This window comes from Lactuca virosa, chromosome 5 (assembly GCF_052849685.1).
Source record: "Lactuca virosa cultivar CGN04683 chromosome 5, Lactuca_virosa_CGN04683_v6, whole genome shotgun sequence".
Lineage (NCBI taxonomy): Eukaryota > Viridiplantae > Streptophyta > Magnoliopsida > Asterales > Asteraceae > Lactuca > Lactuca virosa.
This window is the reverse complement of record NC_136430.1, coordinates 29,897,798-29,919,838: the sequence shown is the minus strand read 5'-3', so window position 1 is coordinate 29,919,838 and position 22,041 is coordinate 29,897,798. Positions and strand designations below refer to the sequence as shown.

Here is a 22,041-nt window from a genome sequence, read left to right as displayed (position 1 = left end):
GTATACTAACATCATTAAAAATCGGGGGATAGGATGTTGCGTAAGAGCCTTTATGCTGCTGCTTACCGGTTGAATCCAGTCTTTCAATATGATCAAGAAAATTTTTCTAAGAAACCAGAGGTGCTTGGGGGGGGGGGGGGGGGGTTATGGATATGATTGAGCGTTATAGTAGTGCTGGTACTGTGGATGGTCTAACTCTCATGGACCAACTAAAGTTGTTTCGTGAGCATGAAGGTAGTTTTGGTAGAAAACTTGCTTTTGCTTCTCGCAATACTACTCGTCCAGGTAATTTTTTTCAAAATTTTATTAATAGTGAATTATAGTAAAAATATTATAATATTATTTTGTTATTTTCCATTAGATGAATGGTGGAAATTACATGGTGGAGATGCTCCGGAATTGCAAAAATTTGCAATTCGAATTTTAAGCCAAACTGCTTCTTCTTCCCGGTGTGAGAGGAATTGAAGTGTCTTTGAGAGAATCCACACTAAAAGAAGGAATCGGTTGGAGCATCAAAGGCTTAATGACCTCGTTTATGTTCATTATAATTTGCGTCTACAAAATAGGTAACTTATTCTATCAAACTTTTTTTTCACTTTCTTTATTTATGTGTAAAAGTATATTAATATTTTTTTTCTAGGCTCAAGGATTACAAAAAGCCTTATGATCCGATCGATTATGAAAGTATTGATAAAATCGAGTTTTGGGTGGTCGATGAAATACCGGAAGGTGAACTAAGTTATAATGAATTGGAAAATATGGTTGAAGAAGAACCACCAAACTACAATGAATCAACAATGTTTGGATCCCAAGCTTCTCAAGGTTAGTATTTTATGTTATTCTATCAATATTTTGTTATTCTTCTATTTGAGTCTAAGTTTTGCTAAAATACTTTGTATTTGATATTGAAGATGATGAAGAAGATGATGAAGTTGCGTTAGAAGAAATTGACATGGATTCTTTTAGATGAAAATTAAATTGTGATTGAAGTTCGGATTTTGATACATTTCATGGTATTTTGATGTTTGTGTTGTGAACTTTGTTTTTTTTTTTGAAGACTAGAATCAAGATGTGGAGAATTATTTTCATGGTATTTTGTATGTTTGGTACTTTTATTTAATTTTGAAAACTTATGTTTGTTGGTATTTTTGGTTTAAAGTTTATTTTTGTATTTTTTTGGAATATTTTAAAATTTTAAATACAAAAATGATGTAATCATGATGTCATCCGGTTTTTTGGACCGGTCCGACCGGTTGAACCGGTTGACCCATCGACCCGGTATGGCGGCCGGTTCGATGTCCGGTCCGGATTTCAAACATCGGTCATGTGTGTCATCATCGAACATGTGAATAAACCCTTTTGTGATTTTAGGGGATAATAGTTGATCGAAGAAAACCCACATCTAGGAAAAGATTGAAAGCGTATAGGAAAAAAAAGCCTATGAAGACCGGTGTTTTCATTTGTAATATATGAAATTCGAAGTCGGTTTGTCTTTTTTGTACCCCAAAAATTTTCTTTTGAAGTAAATGGTTTCGTCTTTTTCACAATCCGTGAATCAGCTTTGCAGTGGAAAATGGGTCAATCCAAGAAAAAAACTTACAATCCTTCTTTCCTTTATGATACGAACTGGTCATGACATTATAGTTAAACTGATCGGGTTTGGGTCAATGAATTTTCCATGATTAGATGATGACAATAAATAGATAAAAATGTGATTGTTTTTACCTGAACAATTTCATTTGCAGCCATCGCACTTCATACGGACATGGAAGCCTTCATCTTTCATGTTTTTTAAACTGGGTAAAAAAATCAAACCATCTACCTTTTCCCTTATAAAGACTAATAGATATCAATGACGATCAATCAAAACAGGCACGCTGATTTAAAAATGACTATTGTAACATACAAAATGAAGAAGGTTTTTATTTTACCATCAAAGTGTTTCTTACCCGATACCCACTACATGCATGTGGCAGAGTATCTCCTTAAAGTTTCATCCTCCCACCTTTCCCAAAAGAATCAACAATAACACATTGTATTTGTATGTTAGGAGTTACCCTTTCAGAGTAATGACAGAAGTTGCATATGAAAGTTAAGTGCAAACATAACATACACAAGGAACAAAGTCGTGTTGTTTCAGGTGGTAAAAAGACTACCAAATACTAAAATCTGAAACCACCATGCTAGATTTCCCATTCAATAACATATTTGTGGACTTGAAATTACAAAATATCACCTTCCAAAAGTAAAAACTGACAAAAAAATGTTAATTATCATTCATCAAAATCTTTCAGTCAAAAAGATTACCCATCTTAAAATAAGCTCTGAATATATATATATATATATATATATATATATATATATATATATATATATATATATATATATATATATATATATAATCCACTCAAAAAAAGATAAAGAAACAGAAAATGATACCTATTTGCAAATCTATTTGGTAGGTCAACCTTAAAGCCTTAAAACAGAAAAATCAAACCTTTTATTCATAAGAAAAACAAAATAAAAACAAAAACAATAGTAAAATAAAAAAACAGACCTGTATAAATCTTAGTGTTTGCTGATTTCAAACCTTGAAGCCTTCATTTGCATAACTCTTTATACGAAACTCTTCATGCCATACTGAAAGCCACAAAAAACAAATAACTAATAAACAAAATTAGAAATTTAACATTAGTGTGAGCGACAAAGAGGAGACTAAGAGGAAAGAAATTTAACATGGAACCAAAAAACATCATTTCAGGCCTAAAACTAATAAGGCAGCTGATCTTTTTAAGAAAATGAGGAAAAATATATCAAACCAGATTGTGTATATTGATTCCATTTACCCGTGTCGGAATTTTTTTTTCTTTTGTTGTTAGCATATTCAAAAAATCATGAGGCATGAATGAACAAAATTTCAGAGCATCCCAATCTTGGACAAGTCCATAACCATCTTCGCCATCTAACGTTATTGTTTACATGAACGTAATGCATGCTTCTGATTCTCATGACTAATAACTGTATGTATATACATACACAATTAATTAATATTTAAAATAGGGCATCACATATTACAATAATACCCTCAGTTAGTAATCTTGACTCAGAAAAAAGGTTTAAAAAATACTAACCAAAGATGGGAACGTCACATACCTTGCAATATCCATAAAATACCAACCTCTACCTCTATCACCTTACTAACCACTTCAACCTGGTGATTACATTAGAATTCATAACCGGACATCAATTAACCAAAAAAATTCAAAAAAAACAACACAATATACATCCAACATTCTTTGACACATTTCATCAAACACATGATGAGCACACACTATTAACCTTTAATATAACGATAAATTGCAATCACAAAAAGATGAAAATCAAGTAGCTGTATCCTGCTGTATAATTGCAAGCCATCATTGCTCCTACATATTAAAATCAACACGGTTGCTGACTTGAAATCAGCCTCAACTTGGGCTTCAACCTACTCCCTATCACTTTGTCTTGAAAATCCTTCAAAAATCAAAACATACCTGTGATAAACATATAGTGAAGTCTTATAGGTATTAATCCAACAGTTGGGATATAGAAATATGAAAGAAAATCCATGAAAAACTTACTGCCACAAGTCAAACCTGTTTACATCAGAAAGATGTATCATTTTATCATTTCCCCCTAAAGCAAGAAAATAGTAGCTTTATAAATCCTCAGTAGAATTGTCTGTGTTCTCAATTGGTAAGCTGAAATTCAAGGAAAGAATTTCCCATTCATAAACATCCTGCAAGCGGTTGTAAGGTTATTTAGAGAAGCAGTTTGTAAGAGAAAACATTTCCTGATAACATTACAAAAGAACAAATGAAGAAAGATACGACATGAAATTGTATAAGTGAAAACATGTAGCAAAGGAACCTGATAGAAAGGAAAAGGACTTAAGGAAGGTAGTGACACTCTACTGATTCGTTAATGAACGTTAAATCGGAATCCCAGAAGTGCTTCGAGAAGCGAGCTCTTTCCATCAGACTGACCTCCAATGTTTACAATCTGAGGAATAGGAAGCTTTTCGCCAAATACAATTACGAAATTGTGTTTTCAAGGATAAACGTCATCCCGTTTAGGGATGTACTCATAGCGTATGAAAAATTCAAAGCAAAAGGAGAACCTCACTGACCTGAAACGTGTTGATGCTATAAGTAGTTAAAGAATCAGAAATCTGTAATACACCGCTTCTTTCGATCTTTAACTTACTATCAGCGACAAACATTCCAATTTCTTCCGGTTTCTCTCTACAAGTGATCCTCCGATACATGTTTTCCACGAAAGGAATCCGGAAACCATATATATGTAAGTACCAACCAACCGACGGAGGCTGTGGTAGAGGCGGTGTCACCGGAGATTGCGGTGATGAGGCGGTTGAGGAATAAGCAAAACGGTGAAGAAGAATAAGCCTCAGAGTACGTCATGGCGGCGGCAGATGCGGAGAAGAAGAAGCCGATGAACGCAAAAATTAAGGACACGCAATTAATAAAGACATTAGGATAAGATTATACAGGATGACGAGGATGATGGATTGTTTAATCTTGGGATGTTTATAGGGCTTTACTATTCAGAAATAAAACAAATTTCAACGGAGGAAGAATTTTGAGATCAACTCAAGTCTTAGACATTCAAACTTAACTTGTTTATTACTGTTGAAAAATTTTGAGATCAACTCAGGTCTTAGACACTCAAACTTAACTTGTTTATTTCATATGGTCAAAGGTCCTATTTATAGGCTCAAGAGAGCCGATTACATAATTGAGTTGTAATCGTTTGATTGCAATACGACATATATATTTACAATATAGCCCCCTAGACTATTGAGGGTCTTATACTTTATTCTACCGACACTTACACTACTTTATATTACATTGACAATAATTATAAAAAACAAATGACAAATAATTACAATTCCTTCCACAATGAAAGGACGTGTGTCTTTAATAATGTTTTTAATATGTCATTGCTTTCGTCATTCCGTCATTCCTCTCGCCACCGAAAGGACAGATATTTCTGAATGATGTGTGCTTTGTTCATTGCTGACGTTAGTCTTCCATGAACGGTGTTTCTTCCATATTGTCTTTATAATGGCTGCAATTATGTCGTGGTGCATCCATGATATGTTTACAAAGCTGTTTTTTTTAAATCAGCGGGTAATTCAGCTAAATGATGTGAAAATTTTTCGAACGGCTGTTCGAAAGTTTCAATTGCTTTTAATGCTTCCGGGGTTATTTCACTGTCTATTAGAGAATAGATAACGAAGGTTTTACTGGCATAATTTACTATGATTCTTGACTTTTGATCTTTACCATTGCCTACGCGAGATGATGCTAAATAGACACCGGCAAGTGCGAAAATCAAATGGTCTTGTGTAGGTATTTCATGGGGTAGGTCATCTCTTGTTGGTTTTGAGCCGTTGCTTATCCTCATATTTGCGAAAGTAATGCTTGGAACAAGTAATTGAGAATTTTCATCAAAAATTGGGTAACTTGAATGCATCTTGATAAATAACCCTCTTTCTTGTTTTGCAAATCGTGTTAGCTTCTGATTACTGTTTGAACAGCTGATGGGAATTCGCTGATGCAATGTAAATTTGTTCCATCAAGATAGATAGTGTCTATGAATCCATGGCTGAAATAGTCCCATAAAGTCATGGGGTCAGTGAGATCTGCTAGGAATACTGCTTTTGGGCTTGGTCGCCTGGCTACTGGGTAAAAGCCCATTAAAGAATGGACTTCGGTGTATTTAATGAGGCTGTCCCATAATCTGGCAAATTTTTGAGCAGATGGTTTTTTCATAGCTTCTTTTTCTTTAGTTGATGGAATGGCTTCAAGGGCAATTTTTGCGTTTAGTTAGTTAAGGGATTTTGGGATGGATACAAGTTTTTGTGGGGTAAAGCTGGATATGGGTTTTTGTGGTGTAAGGAGAACTGTTTTCGAACATTCGACATTATTGTTTATGACTGCTTTGTATGCTTCGTTGTATGCGGCTTCTGCTTCATTTTTTATTTTGTAACTTTTGTGAATGACGTTTTTTCCAAGAATATATGAATTGGCAATTCCCCAATCGTCGTAGATTCCTTTGTTTTCTCCATTGAAAATCACATACCATTTCTTTATGTTTTTATGATCGGCTTGAAGTGGTGGATATTCTTCCTGGTTTGGCGTCATAGGTTGTTTTTCTGTTTTGAGTATTATTTGTGGCTGACTATCATCGGATGATATTTCTTGAATTTCTTCCTTTGGTTGCTTCGTTGTTGAACTACTAGCTGTTTTTTCTTTAGGTACCGAATGGGATGATAAAATTTGTAATGTTTGTTGTAGTTGTTCTTTTTCACGTCTGACTACTTCAAGTTGTCTGATTAATGATGCTTCTTGCTCCTCTTTTTGTTTGAACTGGTGTTTGATTTGCTTCATGATTGCTTCCATTTCAATATATATGCTGATTAAATATTTGCGTCTCTTGGGTACCTGAATGATTGATGATATTTGTTTGTTTTTAATATTTCAAATGATGATATGAGAATTTTCATATCAATGTATGCTTTGGTGATATATTTTATATCACTGTATACTTGATTTTTCTATGCTTTTGGTGGTATTTTCATACCATTGTATGCTTTGGTAATGTATACTTCGGATGAGTTAGATATAAGGTTTCTCTCACGTTCTAAATGCTTTCTCCATAGGATTATCTATCTGCATCTGAATCAGAATCAGTTGTATATGCATAAATATCTATATCTGAATCTATATTTGAATCTTCTATAGGTTTATATCCTAGATCATATGCAATTTTTAATAAACTTGTTTCTTTTTCTCTTTCAGTCTTTTTTGGACATTCATAAGATTTATGTCCGTCCTCTTGAATTATCCAACATTTACAATCTTTTTTATTCGATGGGCAATAATTTGTTTTAGATTGATATTTTTGTTTATATTGTTTTCTATTTCGAAAATATTTTATTTCACATAATATTGTTTATATTTAGGTTTATAAGTTTGTTTTTTCCAAGTTTTCTTTTTATATTGTTGTTTTTTATTGTCTTTACAACCATATTGATTAACTTTGTTACAAAGGGTATCACAACATAAATCAATTTTTGCATCTTGTGTTGTTTTTTGTTCTAAACATTTTTTCCGCATCCATGCTTTTAATATACTTATTCGTGCTCCTAAACTCCTAAAGTATCTGCAATTTTATTTTGTTGTAATGCTTCTTGGAAATCTTTTATTACACTTTGACTTACTAATGATGGTAATTTTTGGTAAAACATGTCTAATGCTATCTTTTCTAGTGAAATCTAGATTATAATAATGTTCAGAATATTCACATATAAATGGGTCTAGATAACACATGTTACAAATTCGTAGGTTAGTTAAATGCCATAATGATTCTAATTGAAAGGCTTCCTGGGATGTTTTATCTTCTATTTGTTTTCCTATGAATTCTTGAATAAGCCGATTTAATACATTTTTAAATGTTTCCATAGCGTCAGTGGTAGCTATCATCATTGTTTCTGTTTCATCGAGAGATGAAAGGAAACGATATGCATTACCTTGTGTTTTATGTATAATATAATTAAGAAAATTTTTTTGGATGTAGATTTCTTAACTCTTCAGTTAATTGAATTTGAATTCCCATTTGATTACTCCATTCTTGAATTTTTGCTTCGGGATTTTGTTCACAATCAATAAAAAGAATATATGAATTTGTTGGAAAAGTAAATAATTTGGGTATGTATTGTGGAGGTATTTTTTCACATTTGTTTTGTTTATTTTTAACCATTCCTTGTCTATATAAAAAATTTTCCTCTAATGAAGGTGGTCCATAAATATATTGATTTTGATAATCATCTTCAACATACGATTGTTTTCGTTTTAATCCAAAATTATTTTGTGATTCTTTATATGGATTTGAATAAGGGTTTTCATCATCGGATGAAAAATCATATATTACCTCTACATCATTATTATCCGAATTATTTTCTATTTCTGTATTATTTTCTTGAATTTCGGATGGAATTTCTAGTGCTGCGAATAATTTAGTTAGTGTTTCTACTTTTTCTTATAAAGTTTCCATATTAATAAGATTTGTTGGTACTAATTTTTTGAAAACAAATCTTTTAGTTTCTTTTTATTAATGGAGTAGTTATTATTGGTTGAAAATTAGTTTCATTAAATATTCTGTTATTAGTCATATTTGGTGATTCAAGTGATAATAAATGGGTAAATAATTTATCTATATAAATTCTATCTTCTGTTTTAAATGTAATACTATGATTAGAATTTGTTAATGCATAATTTATTTGATATGTAATAGTAAACGGATGATTACCTTTTAACATAAAATTTTGTCTTAATAATTTATATCGTACAGTAATACTATTACTTAGATTTTATCTTTAAGACTTAATCCTAGTTGAATATTAATATTAAATTTTATTTTTCCTTCAATTAAATTACATTTTCCTTTTGCAATAATACTTTCTTGATTATTAATTATACGATCATCTCTGATTTCTAATTCTATTGGTGTATCTAAATCGCTAAAAGTACTTTTTAAAATTACTTGAATAGTTGATATATGAATATAAGCAATTTTTATTCTATCTACTTCTTTAATATTAGATAATCTATTTCTAATTTGTTGTTTATTTATTATGGGTATAATAATATTTCCTTGAGTTGATTCTATAGGTATTGGTTCTTCTCCTATAATTTTTCCATAATATATAATATTTTTTCTAGAAAAGAAAATTTTTAATGGGTTATTTCTAAAATTATGTTTTTCTGATAGTGTAAAATTTGATTTTTTTATAGCATCTTTATTAATATTATTTTTGTTAATTAAAGCATCAAAAATGTATCCAGATTCATTTTCTTCGTTATTAATAATGATTGGTGAATTTTCTATTTCTTGAGACATATTTTACAGATTAGTTTTGTTATTTTATCTTCTAGATTTTTTTATTTTTTCTTGTTTCCAATTTATATTATTATTTATTATATGTATTGCTTCAATATTGGATATACAATTAATTATTGATATGTTAGAATCTATTTTTAAATTTAAAAGAAATTTTTTAGATTGTTTCAATGTTTTACGAAAAAACTTTAATTCTTGTTTAATAATATTTAAACTTGAAAAACTCATGATTATAATTTTTAGAAACAAAATGATAATTTATTTTTTCTTTCAAAGTTACGATTTATAAATTCTAATAAGATTTTGATGGTTGGGTTTGTTATTACTATTATATTTATGATACTTACAGTTTTTCATACAGAGAATTAAAAACTTTTTTGACATATGAAATGTGTTTCTAACTTCTTGGTACATAGTAATAATTGTAAAAAACCTTCTGACGACATATGTTTAAATTGTAGGTGGATAGTAGTATTTGATTTTAATAATGAGTTTATGATGATAACTTATAACGATGAATGTTTGTAACGATGAATATTCATAGTAATATATATGATGATGCATGATGAACATATATTTATAAAAAGATGAATATTCATAATAAGAACGATACTTAGCTCTGATACCAAAATTAACGACATGACGGAATTAATAAAAAGATTAAGATAAGATTATACCTGAATGATGCGTCGGGATGGATTGATGATGGATTGTTTAAATTGTATGAATGATTATATGAATAATCTTGGGTATGTTTGGATAGGGCTCTGCTATTCAGAAATAGAACAACTATTTCAACAGAGGAAGAACTTTGAGATCAACTCAAGTCTTAGACACTCAAACTTAACTTGTTTATTCCATACGGGCAAAGGCCCTATTTATAGACTCAAGAGAGCCGGTTACATAATTGAGTTGCAATCGTATGATTGCAATACGACAAACATATATATTTACAATATAGCCCCCTAGACTATTGAGGGTCTTATACTTTATTCTACCGACACAGAGAGCCGGTTACATAATTGAGTTGCAATCGTATGATTGAAATACGAAAAACATATATATTTACAATATAGCCCCCTAGACTATTGAGAGTCTTATACTTTATTCTACCGACACTTAATTTACAATTCCTTCCACAATGAAAGGACGCTTGTCTTTAATAATGTTTTTAATATGTCATTGCTTTCGTCATTCCGTCATTCCTCCAAAATTAACGACATGACGGAATTAATAAAAAGATTAGGATAAGATTATACATGAATGATGCGTCGGGATGGATTGATGATGGATTGTTTAAATTGTATGAATGATTATATGAATAATCTTGGGTATGTTTGGATAGGGCTCTGCTATTCAGAAATAGAACAACTATTTCAACAGAGGAAGAACTTTGAGATCAACTCAAGTCTTAGACACTCAAACTTAACTTGTTTATTTCATATGGGCAAAGGCCCTATTTATAGGCTCAAGAGAGCCAGTTACATAATTGAGTTGCAATCGTTTGATTGCAATACGACATATATATTTACAATATATCCCCCTAGACTATTGAGGGTCTTATACTTTATTCTACCGACACTTACACTACTTTATATTACATTGACAATAATAATTATAAAAGACAAATGACAAATAATTACAATGACAAATAATTATAATTCCTTCCACAATGAAAGGATGTGTGCCTTCAATAATGTCTTTAATACGTCATTGCTTTCGTCATTCCTCCCGCCACCGAAAGGACAGATATTTCTGAATGATGTGTGCTTTGGTCATTGCTGGCGTTAGTTTTCCATGAACGGTGTTTCTTCCATATACGAGTTGGGATGTTTTTAGTTGTTTCTCTATGATGGCTTCCATTCTCTTGTCAATGTGTCTGCTATATGATTGTTGGCGCTTTTGATATACTTGAGGTATGGATGAAATTGATGTAATTGTAATTGCCAACGAATCAATCGTCCTCGACAATAATCTTCTTGTAATTTATATCGCCAAAAGCCAAGTAGATACTTGGAATCTGTGCGTAATTCGAATCTGGTTTGAAGAAGCTCGACTTTCAATTTTTTCAATGTTCTGAGACATGCTAGTGTTTCTCGTTCATGTGTGCTGTAATTTTGCTCCGTTTGGGAAAATGTTCCCGATATATACTTGCATAGTTTTTGCTCACATTTATCTGTTTTTAATACTTCAAATGATACATCCGTATCAGTGTATGCTTTTGGTGATATTTTCATATCACTGTATACTTTATCATTGTTTACTTTTGATGAGTTAGATATGAGGTTTCCCTCACTATCTAATCCCAATAATACTTTTCCACGTATAATTGCCTTTAGGCATCCTACCCAAGTGTCTTGTGATGCATCTGTCTCCACAATTAGAAAATCGTCGATTTTTGCATTATATAAAGTGGGGAGAACTTGAATTTTTTGTTTTATACTTTGTACCAAAATAGTATCCGTATTGGTCCAAGACCAATGTATTTTTTTTGATATTTTCTTTTGTAAAACTTTTCTTTCTTTTGCTAAGTTTTTCAAAAATCCTTGTTCTGCAATATAATTTAAACAACCAAGAAATTGTTGTATTTGTTTTCTATTTTCAAGTTTATCAGGAAACATATTTAATTTTTCTCGTATATTGTCTGTTAACGATAATTGACCATTTTCTCCAATTTTTAAACCGAGATATTCAACTGTAGATTGAAAAAGTTTTGATTTCTTTTTTGATAAAACTAAACCCTTTTCTTTAATTCTTTGTAAAACCTTGATGACTGTATCAATGTGTGTTTGTTCATTTCCTTTTGTAAAAACAATTATATCATCAATATATGCAAGACAAATATGATCTAAACCATTTAAAGTTTCATCCATTAATCGCTGATATATTGCTGGTGCCTGTTTTAAACCGAATGGAAGGACATTCCATTCATAATGCTTCTGAGGAGGACATGAAAAAGCGGTTAGTGGTTTCGTATTTTCATGTAAGCGTAATTGCCAATATCCGGATTTTGCATCAAATATACTAAAATGTGTATTTCCTTTTATTTTTTCTAAAATATATTCTTTTCGTGGTAATTCATATGAGTCTCCTATAGTAGCATCGTTCATTTTTTTATAATTAATCATCATTCTTCGTTTTCCCCGTTTTATTTCATTATTATTTTCTACATAGAATGCAAGTGCAGAATGGGGACTTGTGCTAGGTCGAATGATTCCTTTTTCTAGTAGTTCAGTGCATTCTTGTTTAAATTCAGAAACATCTTTTATACTATATAGAATTTTATTTGGAATATTAACTTCATCATTAGAATTTTTTAATAATATTATTATTTCTTGATTATTTCTACTTTTCAAATGATCTAGCGGGTTTTCACTACATACTTCTTCAAGTTGTTTTTCAGCAATTTCTTTAGCGAACGTTAGTAATATACGTAGTTGAAAACCAACTTCTTGTTTGATTATTTTAATAAGATCATAATGTTTGATAATTGCAGTTTTTATAATACATTTTGTCGGATGATTGAGACTTATATGATCATTTATTTGTATAAATGATTGATATAATTTAAGGAAATTATTTCCTATTACTAAATATATTCCTGAATGATGTTGATATATAGTTGGAGTTTTAAATGGTGCTTTTTCAATTACTATATCTATGTCTCTTCCTACGAACCAAATTTTGTGAATTGATTTATTAACAATTGTAATTTTTAATGGTTTTTCTAATTTTTCCCAATTTTTTAATATCTTTCTTCTTCCAAAACATAAAGTAGCTCCTGTATCTATATACGAAACTAGTTCTTTATCTTGTATTTTAGTTGTAATAAAGGTACTGTTTGGGTTAATATTTGTTTTTCTTTTACTCATTAAAGTTAGTTTATAAATTTCTATATCTGTATTTTATTAATGTTTCTACTTTTAATGTTTTTATATTAACAAGTTGTGTTTGTTAGGATAGTTGAAACATTGTGTATTGTTTCTAAATTACGATTTTGTGATTTTTTATATTTCTTAATCCCTTCTTTTAATCGAGATATCTTTTTTTGCTGCTTTTTATACTCTTCTTTCTCTGGTTGTAATTTTAATAAGTAGTTTTCTTCATATAATAAAGTATTTTCTAAATATTGAATAGTTTTAGAGATATTAGAGTTTATTTTCCAATGGTTTTTAATATATTAGTCCAAAACACGTTATCTTTTGAAGAATTAATTTGTACTTTTGAATTCATTTTAACAAATTATTAAAGCGTCTGAAAGAAAATTAATTGAATTGTTAATGTTTTTTATTACTATTTTAAAATGATTAATTTGAGTTCTTAATCTTCCAATTTTAATTAATTGATATGCAATATAATTCTTGCTTTTAGAAATTAGTTCGTGTGCTTCACATTCTTTTTCTTTTAAATGTTTTGTGGAATTTTCTAAATCTTTCCATAATTTTTTAAGTAAATTAAATTTATATTTATTATCGAAATTACAATATATTTGGGTTTTATTGCTCATAATTTATTTTTACCATGTAAAAGGTGGTTTAATAGTGAGTGATTTTTGTTTAAGTGGTTCATTTTTAAGTGGTTCTTCTTTAATAGTTTTTATTTTTAAATATTTTTCAAGTAATATTTTCTGTTGAGTTAAACTTTGTAATAGTTCAAGAATTTGTTTTAATACAAGTAAACTTTCTACTTCTATAATATTATTTAATTTTTGACTAATTATGTTTAATTTATCTCCTATTGATTTATCTTCTTCAGAACTAAGGCCAATATTATATATTGTTCCTTGTGGTAAATTTTGCGGTATTTCTATAATCATTTCTTTATCTGGTATGCATGGTTTTGTATTTTGATATGAACCTTCAAGTGTTTTAAAATATTTTAAAGAATTACTAGATGATTCTGTCATATTCTTAAACTTAATGATCTAATCATTTCTTTAATATCTTCTAATTTTTCATTTTGATTTTCAGTAGATGTTGTAGGTTGACATTCCAAGATGGAGAATCTACTTGTTATAGTTGAAATTGGAGGTTCTATAATTGGATTTCTTTTTATTAACGGAGTAGTTATTATTGGTTGAAAATTAGTTTCATTAAATATTCTATTATTAGTTATATTTGGTGATTCAAGTGACAATAAAGGGTTAAATAATTTATCTATATAAATTCTATCTTTTGTTTAAATGTAATACTATGATTAGAATTTGTAATTTATTTGATATGTAATAGTAAACGGATGATTACCTTTTAACATAAAATTTTGTCTTAATAATTTATATCGTACAGTAATACTATTACTTAGATTTTATCTTTAAGACTTAATCCTAGTTGAATATTAATATTAAATTTTATTTTTCCTTCAATTAAATTACATTTTCCTTTTGCAATAATACTTTCTTGATTATTAATTATACGATCATCTCTGATTTCTAATTCTATTGGTGTATCTAAATCGCTAAAAGTACTTTTTAAAATTACTTGAATAGTTGATATATGAATATAAGCAATTTTTATTCTATCTACTTCTTTAATATTAGATAATCTATTTCTAATTTGTTGTTTATTTATTATGGGTATAATAATATTTCCTTGAGTTGATTCTATAGGTATTGGTTCTTCTCCTATAATTTTTCCATAATATATAATATTTTTTCTAGAAAAGAAAATTTTTAATGGGTTATTTCTAAAATTATGTTTTTCTGATAGTGTAAAATTTGATTTTTTTATAGCATCTTTATTAATATTATTTTTGTTAATTAAAGCATCAAAAATGTATCCAGATTTATTTTCTTCGTTATTAATAATGATTGGTGAATTTTCTATTTCTTGAGACATATTTAACAGATTAGTTTTGTTATTTTATCTTCTAGATTTTTTATTTTTTTCTTGTTTCCAATTTATACTATTATTTATTATATGTATTGCTTCAATATTGGATATACAATTAATTATTGATATGTTAGAATTTATTTTTAAATTTAAAAGAAATTTTTTAGATTGTTTCAATGTTTTACGAAAAAACTTTAATTCTTATTTAATAATATTTAAACTTGAAAAACTCATGATTATAATTTTTAAAATGATAATTTAGCTTTTCTTTCAATGGTACGACTAAAAAAAAATTATATTTTTATGTTCCTAAGTTTGAAAAAAATGAAAGAGGAACAAACATTTTAACATAAGTGAAAAAAAAAGGAACAAAATAAATTAAATTCAAATCTATTTTTCATGATCTAGAAAAGAAAGAGAGAAGAAATTAAATTCAAGTATTATTTTGATGTCGAATTTCTTTCTCTCCAAACCCTTCTAAATTTGAAGGAAACCTTTCTCTTGTTTCCAGTTCATTCCATTAAAAAACTCAAAGAATATCAACTTTTTCTCATTTCTTCCCGGTTCCATCCACTTCCTTTCACTTCTCTTTTTATATAAGACTCGGAATCTAAATGTTAGTCTCATTCAAACAAACCTTATGTAAATAAGGTTTTATCCATAGTCCATACAAACATCATTATCCCCACAAGATGAGGATCTGTGTGACTGGATTCAAAAGCAGAAAATAAAAGATCACGTGGAAGATTCTGGCATGCATGAAGATGTGGAAAGTTGTGCAACAAGATCATGAACTAAAAGTAGACCAAAAATTTGAAGCTTTCTATTCATTTAGCGAATAGATGCACTTTTACATTAGATGCACACGTACATATGTTGTAGATGTTGACCAACCTAAGGAAGATCAAATAGACCAGCAATGGAAGAGAATCGAGTCTACCACACATAAAGTATATGATTGATTAAGCTTTGAGTATCCTGGGAGGTATCATTGCCTTGGGTGGATTTGGGATGACATCATCGGGACCAAGATTGTCTATAGGTGGTCGTTGTTTATGATGATTGGTAACAGTTTGGTATGCCATTGTCAACGCCAGTGCCTACAAACAGATGTGAGAAGTCAACTCTAAAACTGTATGAATTGAAAACCATGGGATCAAAGAAAGACAACTTACAATGTGGTCATGATCGGGTGGAGCATAGATGCCAGTTGTGACAGTGCTTCTTCTTCGGGTATCATTAGTTGGTGGATCCGGAATCTTCTGAAAACCAACAGGAACAACCATAACCGGCATCCCAACAAGATTACCAACACAGACTTTCTCCCAATCGGTCGCATTTCCTACGAATGCATCCACCGTGAAACTCTCCTTTACTTCTCCAATCAACTTCCCACGTGCCCTTTGCGACTGTTTGACATTTTTTTATTCATTTCTCAATTATACAAATTATGTGTAATGCAAAAACATATGGTAAGGTAGATACCTGTATGTAATCGACAGCTGGTATTATGCGTGTACGGCGAAGCTCTGTGGGCCATTGATCCTGGGCCTCGTACTCGTCATCTTCACCAGATCGTTGCCACTTGTCAAAGTGAGCAAGCATATCCACATCCATTGTGAAATTTAAGATCCCTTGAGCAGATTCAACACTGTAGCTCAGATTAAACGCTACCATCTTCACTCCTTTTGATTTAAGCACATCCACCACCTGCCAATTTCACATCACCACAAAATCAATCATTGCCCAAAATATAATGATTTTTCTGTAATTTATAATCCCACCTCCATCTCAGCATCCTCTAGATATCCAACGGTAAGTTTCGTGATGTCTACAGAAAACGGGTCATCAAGAAAGATCTTTCTTGACGACCTGTCATCCGGATCTTTACCCCGAATAACATCTAGAACAATCGCACAATCAACTGCACTTCTACAAAATGGGCCAAGTTTGTCCTTTCATAGGAAAAATAAATAAATAAATAACGACTTCATTATTAATAAAAGAAAACAACACAAAAAATCAAGCATCAAGCAAAGGTTTGATCATTACCAGGCTCTCGGACACACTCATGACACCTGTCCGACCAACTGCACCGAAAGTCGGTCTCAATGCGGTCACACCGCACCGAGCCGCAGGGTAAGTTATGGAACCGGCTGTCTCAGACCCGATTGCAAATGGAACCATGCCGGCTGAGATGCAGGCAGCGGGTCCAGCTGATGAACCGGTGGTAAACTCCTCAATGTTCCATGGGTTTCTGGTTCGACCACCAAACCAGATATCATCATATGCTAATGACCCTGTAACCAGTTTCCCAACAAGAACCGCACCTGCTGCCTTCAATCTGCATTCATAGTCACAGAGAAATCATCAACTCAACTCAAGTGCATCAACATTTATGGTGCAACTGGCCACATTGGATCATACCTCTTGTACACCCAAGCCTCAATGTCAAGGACTTGATTTTTGAATGCGGTTGAGCCCCAAGTGGTTTTATATTCAGGAACCGCGATGATGTCCTTTAGCCCATATGGTATCCCATGAAGCGGACCTATATATATATATATATATATATATATATATATATATTGTTTCATAAATTTATCTTCTCATAAATAAAGGGCTACATAAGTAAATTCAATCATCTTAGCAATACCTAAGTCTATGCCTTGTGCTAGTAGTTCATCAGCTTCCTTTGCCTGTTTGTAGGCAAGATCCTCTGTGATGGTCACCACTGCTTCTAACACTGGATTATACCTGCACACCATTACATAAGGGGTTGTTTCTTTTTTAATAATGAGCTTAATGGGTTCAGAAACTAATTTACTCATACATGATGAGAAAAGAATAAAGAAACAACTCATAAGGCACAAAATTACCTTTTAAGCCTCTTAAGAAAAACCCGGACGAGCTCCTCTGAGGTGACTTGTTTTGTTCTTATAAGATGTCCGAGTTCAAGAATCTATATTATCCCACATTTTCCACAAAACAAGAAACGATAAGCAAAGGTAGTATGATATTTAGCAACAGTTGAATGTACTTTAGTGACAGTCAACTTACAGTCATGAAGGCGATATCTTCTTCATTTTCAGGCCTCATGACACCAGAAACCGAAGGATAACTGAATTTTTTAGCATCATCTTGTGTTTCTTCGTGTTCCCATTTGGAATTGAAAACCAATGAAGAAGGGTAGTGCAATCCACCATTGGTGGTAGCAACTATTTTCCTATTGGCTTTAATTATAGGAATGTTGAGCTCTTTGGCACCCTTCTCGATTTCAAGCATCTAAATTTGAAAAAATAGCAAACGTTTTTAGTATTGAAAAAAGGCGCAACACATTACACACAAAAAGGTAAACATTACCTTGTTGTTATTAAAGAACTCTGCATCCAACATACTAAAACCACGTTTAAGGCATGAAGCATCATCCGTGTTTTTGGATTTTTTGTCTTGGATAGATAACTCAGGACTTGCACTGTCCTGATTGAAAGATAATCAAATTTAGTGGAAAAGTATGAAATATGTGACAGCAGCCTATCGGATGCATTTATTACCTGGATAAAATGGTTCTAGATAGACTTGGAGCTTTTTGAAACAACATTTTTCCTATTTTATTATAGGTACTCACCTGTACTTGTAGTATACCAAAAACTGGTCAATTCTGATGCAGGGAATTTAGTGACATGGAGTATGGGACGTATCATAAACAGGAGTACAGGTGTTCATTTATGGTGAGAATTAGAAAATACAAGGAAGAGAGAGAGAGACTGCACATTTATTAAAATAAAATTAACTCAAAACATGGTGGAAAGACATGATGTATATAAAGATTCCATAAGGCACCCAAACTGGTTAACTTTAATGCTGTAAATTTACAATTTAGCAATGCAATTAAAAGGGATGTTGGAAATGAGAAGGATAAAGGAAAAGATCAACATGAAATTGAAAAAATGATATGAACCAGGAGTTTGTATAGTTTAACATTGGTATGTCAATCTTGGAGTAGAATAATTAAATTGTTAGTATTTAAGGATTAACTAGAGATATTTTCATAAATTCAGGGGCTAAAATCTAACTAATTCGTTCTTGTGGATGGTGTCTTGTTTTCTGAAAGAATGAAGTTGAGAAGAACTAGAAGTTGAAGACTTGAGGAGCTGCAGTGTAAATAATAATAAAAACAAACACAAATTCCGTTTTACATGATATACATCTGTTAAACACGAATAACTCTCTCAAAGGTCTCTTTCATCTATCTGGAAGTTATAATACGTGTTCATGAGTCCTTTTTGCAATAATGATGAGAGTTTATTCATGTTTTCTTGTAAATCTTAGTAGTTATACTAACTTTAACAGTATTAAACTGTTGTGGGAGTTTAGGTAGTCATGTATAAAGGAAAAAACTGCACTAATAAGAAGTTTCAAGAACAAATTCAGAAATATAGTAGAGAGAAGGAGACCACAGCAATCTGTATACGTACGTACACTACCAAAAACAGATCAATCGCTATGTAAGAAAAATTGAGATATCAGCTCACATTGTCATGAACTTGTGATCGTGTAAAATGAAGGCTTCTTAAGGTCATTGGTAGCAATTAGCAAGTGTTAATAACTTTTGAGTATGATTCTAGTTGATCTAAAGACTGTTGAAAGTTTTGAGTAAGTTTCGTTCAAAAAAAGTATAATTAATACGTAAAAATTGGCATAAAAAATACAAGGAAGTACTATGCCCAAATGACAAAGGCGCTTTGGAATCAACTCCAAAATAAAATCGAGACCAAAACTAGTTAACTGCAACGAAAAAGGCATGAAAAGCAAGGACAATTTGACAATAGATCATTTTGGGAACAATAATGTGATATGCAGAAACTATTGCTGCTAGCTCTCTAACAACGAACACTGTGGTGAATTCAGAACAGTTTGGTTGACTAATCATGCCAAAGCTGATTCTAAATCAATTGGGAACATAAACACCGTAATAAAATACGATCTACAACAGCAATAGCAAAAACAACCACGATATATGAAATCTAAACGGAAATTTGAAGAGACGATTCAGTTGTAAAATTCACAAAGCTATCAATGAGTTATATATACATACATATATATAAATATAGGGAGAAAGAGTACCATATTGGGCTATTCGCAGAGGCTCCAGTTGAAGATAGACGGCAGTCTGGAATTGAAGAACTGCTACAAAACAAAAACAGAGTGGAGTGCAGGAGAGTGATAAACAGCAAACCACCGACGTTACGTGTCGGCCGGAGAGGTATCGGAGGACACCTGCCGGCCATCTTCTTCGATCACGTGTCTGTCGATTTGATTATACACGATTCTAGCGAGTGATTGGAGGGTTTTAGTAGCAGAGGTGCTTTGGCGTTTCACCCTTTTTCTTCAAAAGTAGTCGGGTCAACTTTTTGGCTCGTTCCACATCACAACTTGCATCATGTAAACAACATATTTAAGCATGGGAAAATACAAATCTAGCCAAAATCCTTAATTACTTAACAAAAATTAGCTAAAAAAAACCACTTTGTCAAAAATAGCCCACAAAAGAGTAGTCAACTGTAGGTTGACTACTGTTTCGCCAAATCGTCTACTGTTTCGTTTTTGTATAAATTTTTTTTTTCATTTTTAGGATACAAAACCGTAGGTTTTTTAAAACCTACGGTTTCCTCTCGAAAACCTACGGTTTCCCCAAAACCGTAGTTAAAACCCCCAAAACAGTAGATTTAAAAAAAAAAAAAAAAAACGTATTTTTTCACCCAAAACCGTAGCTACGGTTTGGGAAATCGTAGGTTTCGAGAGGAAACCGTAGGTTTTAAAAAACCTACGGTTTTGTATCCTAAAAATGAATTTTTTTTATACAAAACACGAAACAGTAGACGATTTGGCGAAACATTAGACGAATATCGAAACCTACGGTTTCGTGGGCTATAATTGGACATTTACTAATTTTTGGCTATAAATTGCTAATGACTTCCTTAATTTGGCTAGATTAGTAATTGCTCCTTTAATTATTTATCATTCTTAATTCGTTTTTGAGTAAATTACACGAATGGTCCCTATGGTTTAGGGTAATTTTCACGTTTGGTCCATAACTTATTTTTTTAACTCGGAAGATCCCTACTGTTTGTTTTTGGTACACGCTTGGTCCCTGTCTTACCTAAAAAAACTATTTTGCCCTTGATTTTTTAAAATATTTAAATAAACACACCCCAACCCCAACGCCCTCACCTTACCTTACCTATTCCATAATTTTTTCCTATTTAAATAATAGTCTTTTTAGGTAAGACAGGGACCAATCGCGTAACAAAAACAAACAGTAGGGACCAAGTGCGTAACAAAAACAAACAGTAGAGACTCTCCGAGTTAAAAAAGTAAGTTAGAGAGACCAAACACACAAATTACCCTAAACCATAGGGACCGTTCGTGTAATTTACTCTTCGTTTTTTAATAAATAACATACAAAACAGCTCTTAATTATTTTAAAAAAAATTAAATAAAATTCCGTTAATAAACTTATTTCCTATGTTGTATTGCAAAATGAGCCTAACATTAGGTAAAATCGATGGTTAAACATTCAAATATTACATAGTTAAAAATCTATCATATTTATTTTTTTTAACTTTAAAATATCATATTTATTCAGCCAAAAATCTAAATATCATATTTATCTTTCATAAGCTTCAAAATATTATATTTTTTTCCAAAAACAAGTAAATAAAAAACCTTTTAACATTTTATAATATATTTAAGACAAAATTGCAAAAAATGATCCTTATGTTTGTCAAAAATCTGTGACTTTTGTTCAAAAAAAAATTAATGATTGTGCTTTTGGTTCCTATGGTTGATATTTGTAACAACGTAAATTTTCAAAACAATTTTTCATTTTTAAATCATACTTTCATTCACATGATAATCACAAAACATAATGTGTCACTGTGTCATAACAAAAACATGTCCCATAATCTCAATAACATAAACTCCATAAGTGTGTACGGATCATGCCGGCGCCTTCCCACGGTCCTCGCTAGTACCTGAAACACATATCATAACAACTGTAAGCATAAATGCTTAGTGAGTTCCCCAAAATACCACATGCCACACATACGCCTTTCCAGGCCACAACTCTGTAGGATCTTCTGATCCATGTGTCTTAGGGGACTCCCGTCCCAAATCCCGGTAGACCTTCCGATCCGTAACCTCTTGACCTTCCAGTCCATATCATACATAATCATACATAGCACAT

The 22,041-nt window shown here is 31.2% G+C and overlaps 2 protein-coding genes across 27 annotated transcripts in view; both read right to left on the bottom strand.

Annotated features, from left to right (window-relative positions):
- LOC145115591 (uncharacterized) overlaps window positions 1-4,566 on the bottom strand; it is a 33,999-nt gene extending 29,433 nt beyond the window's left edge. For 3 of the 25 annotated variants that reach the window (XR_013711626.1, XR_013711625.1, XR_013711620.1), the window contains exons 1-7: window positions 4,169-4,554; window positions 3,910-4,056; window positions 3,621-3,778; window positions 3,154-3,533; window positions 2,847-3,018; window positions 2,440-2,640; window positions 1,726-2,252 (exon numbers count right to left, since the gene is read on the bottom strand). Coding sequence is in view for 14 of the 25 variants with exons in the window: in XM_079051907.1 (XP_078908033.1) it covers window positions 1,726-1,749 (24 nt within the window). In the remaining 11 variants the exon portion in view is untranslated. Of the gene's footprint in view, window positions 1-1,725; window positions 2,253-2,439; window positions 3,019-3,153; window positions 3,534-3,620; window positions 3,779-3,909; window positions 4,057-4,168 lie in introns of all 25 variants that reach the window. The other 22 variants (XR_013711622.1, XR_013711621.1, XM_079051900.1 and 19 more) reach the window with 20 other exon arrangements.
- Window positions 4,567-15,532: 10,966 nt separating this feature from the next.
- On the bottom strand, window positions 15,533-20,211 carry LOC145115083 (Amidase family protein). Of its 2 annotated transcripts, XM_079051248.1 has the most exons (12): window positions 19,920-20,030; window positions 18,347-18,420; window positions 18,156-18,267; window positions 17,853-18,077; window positions 17,672-17,754; window positions 17,449-17,549; window positions 17,220-17,343; window positions 16,845-17,136; window positions 16,577-16,747; window positions 16,278-16,502; window positions 15,968-16,201; window positions 15,533-15,892 (listed from the first exon to the last, which is right to left on the bottom strand). In XM_079051248.1, the coding sequence occupies exons 1-12, from the start codon at window positions 19,920-19,922 to the stop codon at window positions 15,755-15,757; spliced, it is 1,782 nt and encodes a 593-aa protein (XP_078907374.1). In that variant the 5' UTR covers window positions 19,923-20,030; the 3' UTR covers window positions 15,533-15,754. The 2 variants fall into 2 exon arrangements, with proteins under 2 accessions (XP_078907374.1, XP_078907373.1); XM_079051247.1 differs by lacking the exon at window positions 18,347-18,420 and having other exon boundaries at window positions 19,920-20,211.
- Between the last annotated feature and the right edge of the window lie 1,830 nt (window positions 20,212-22,041).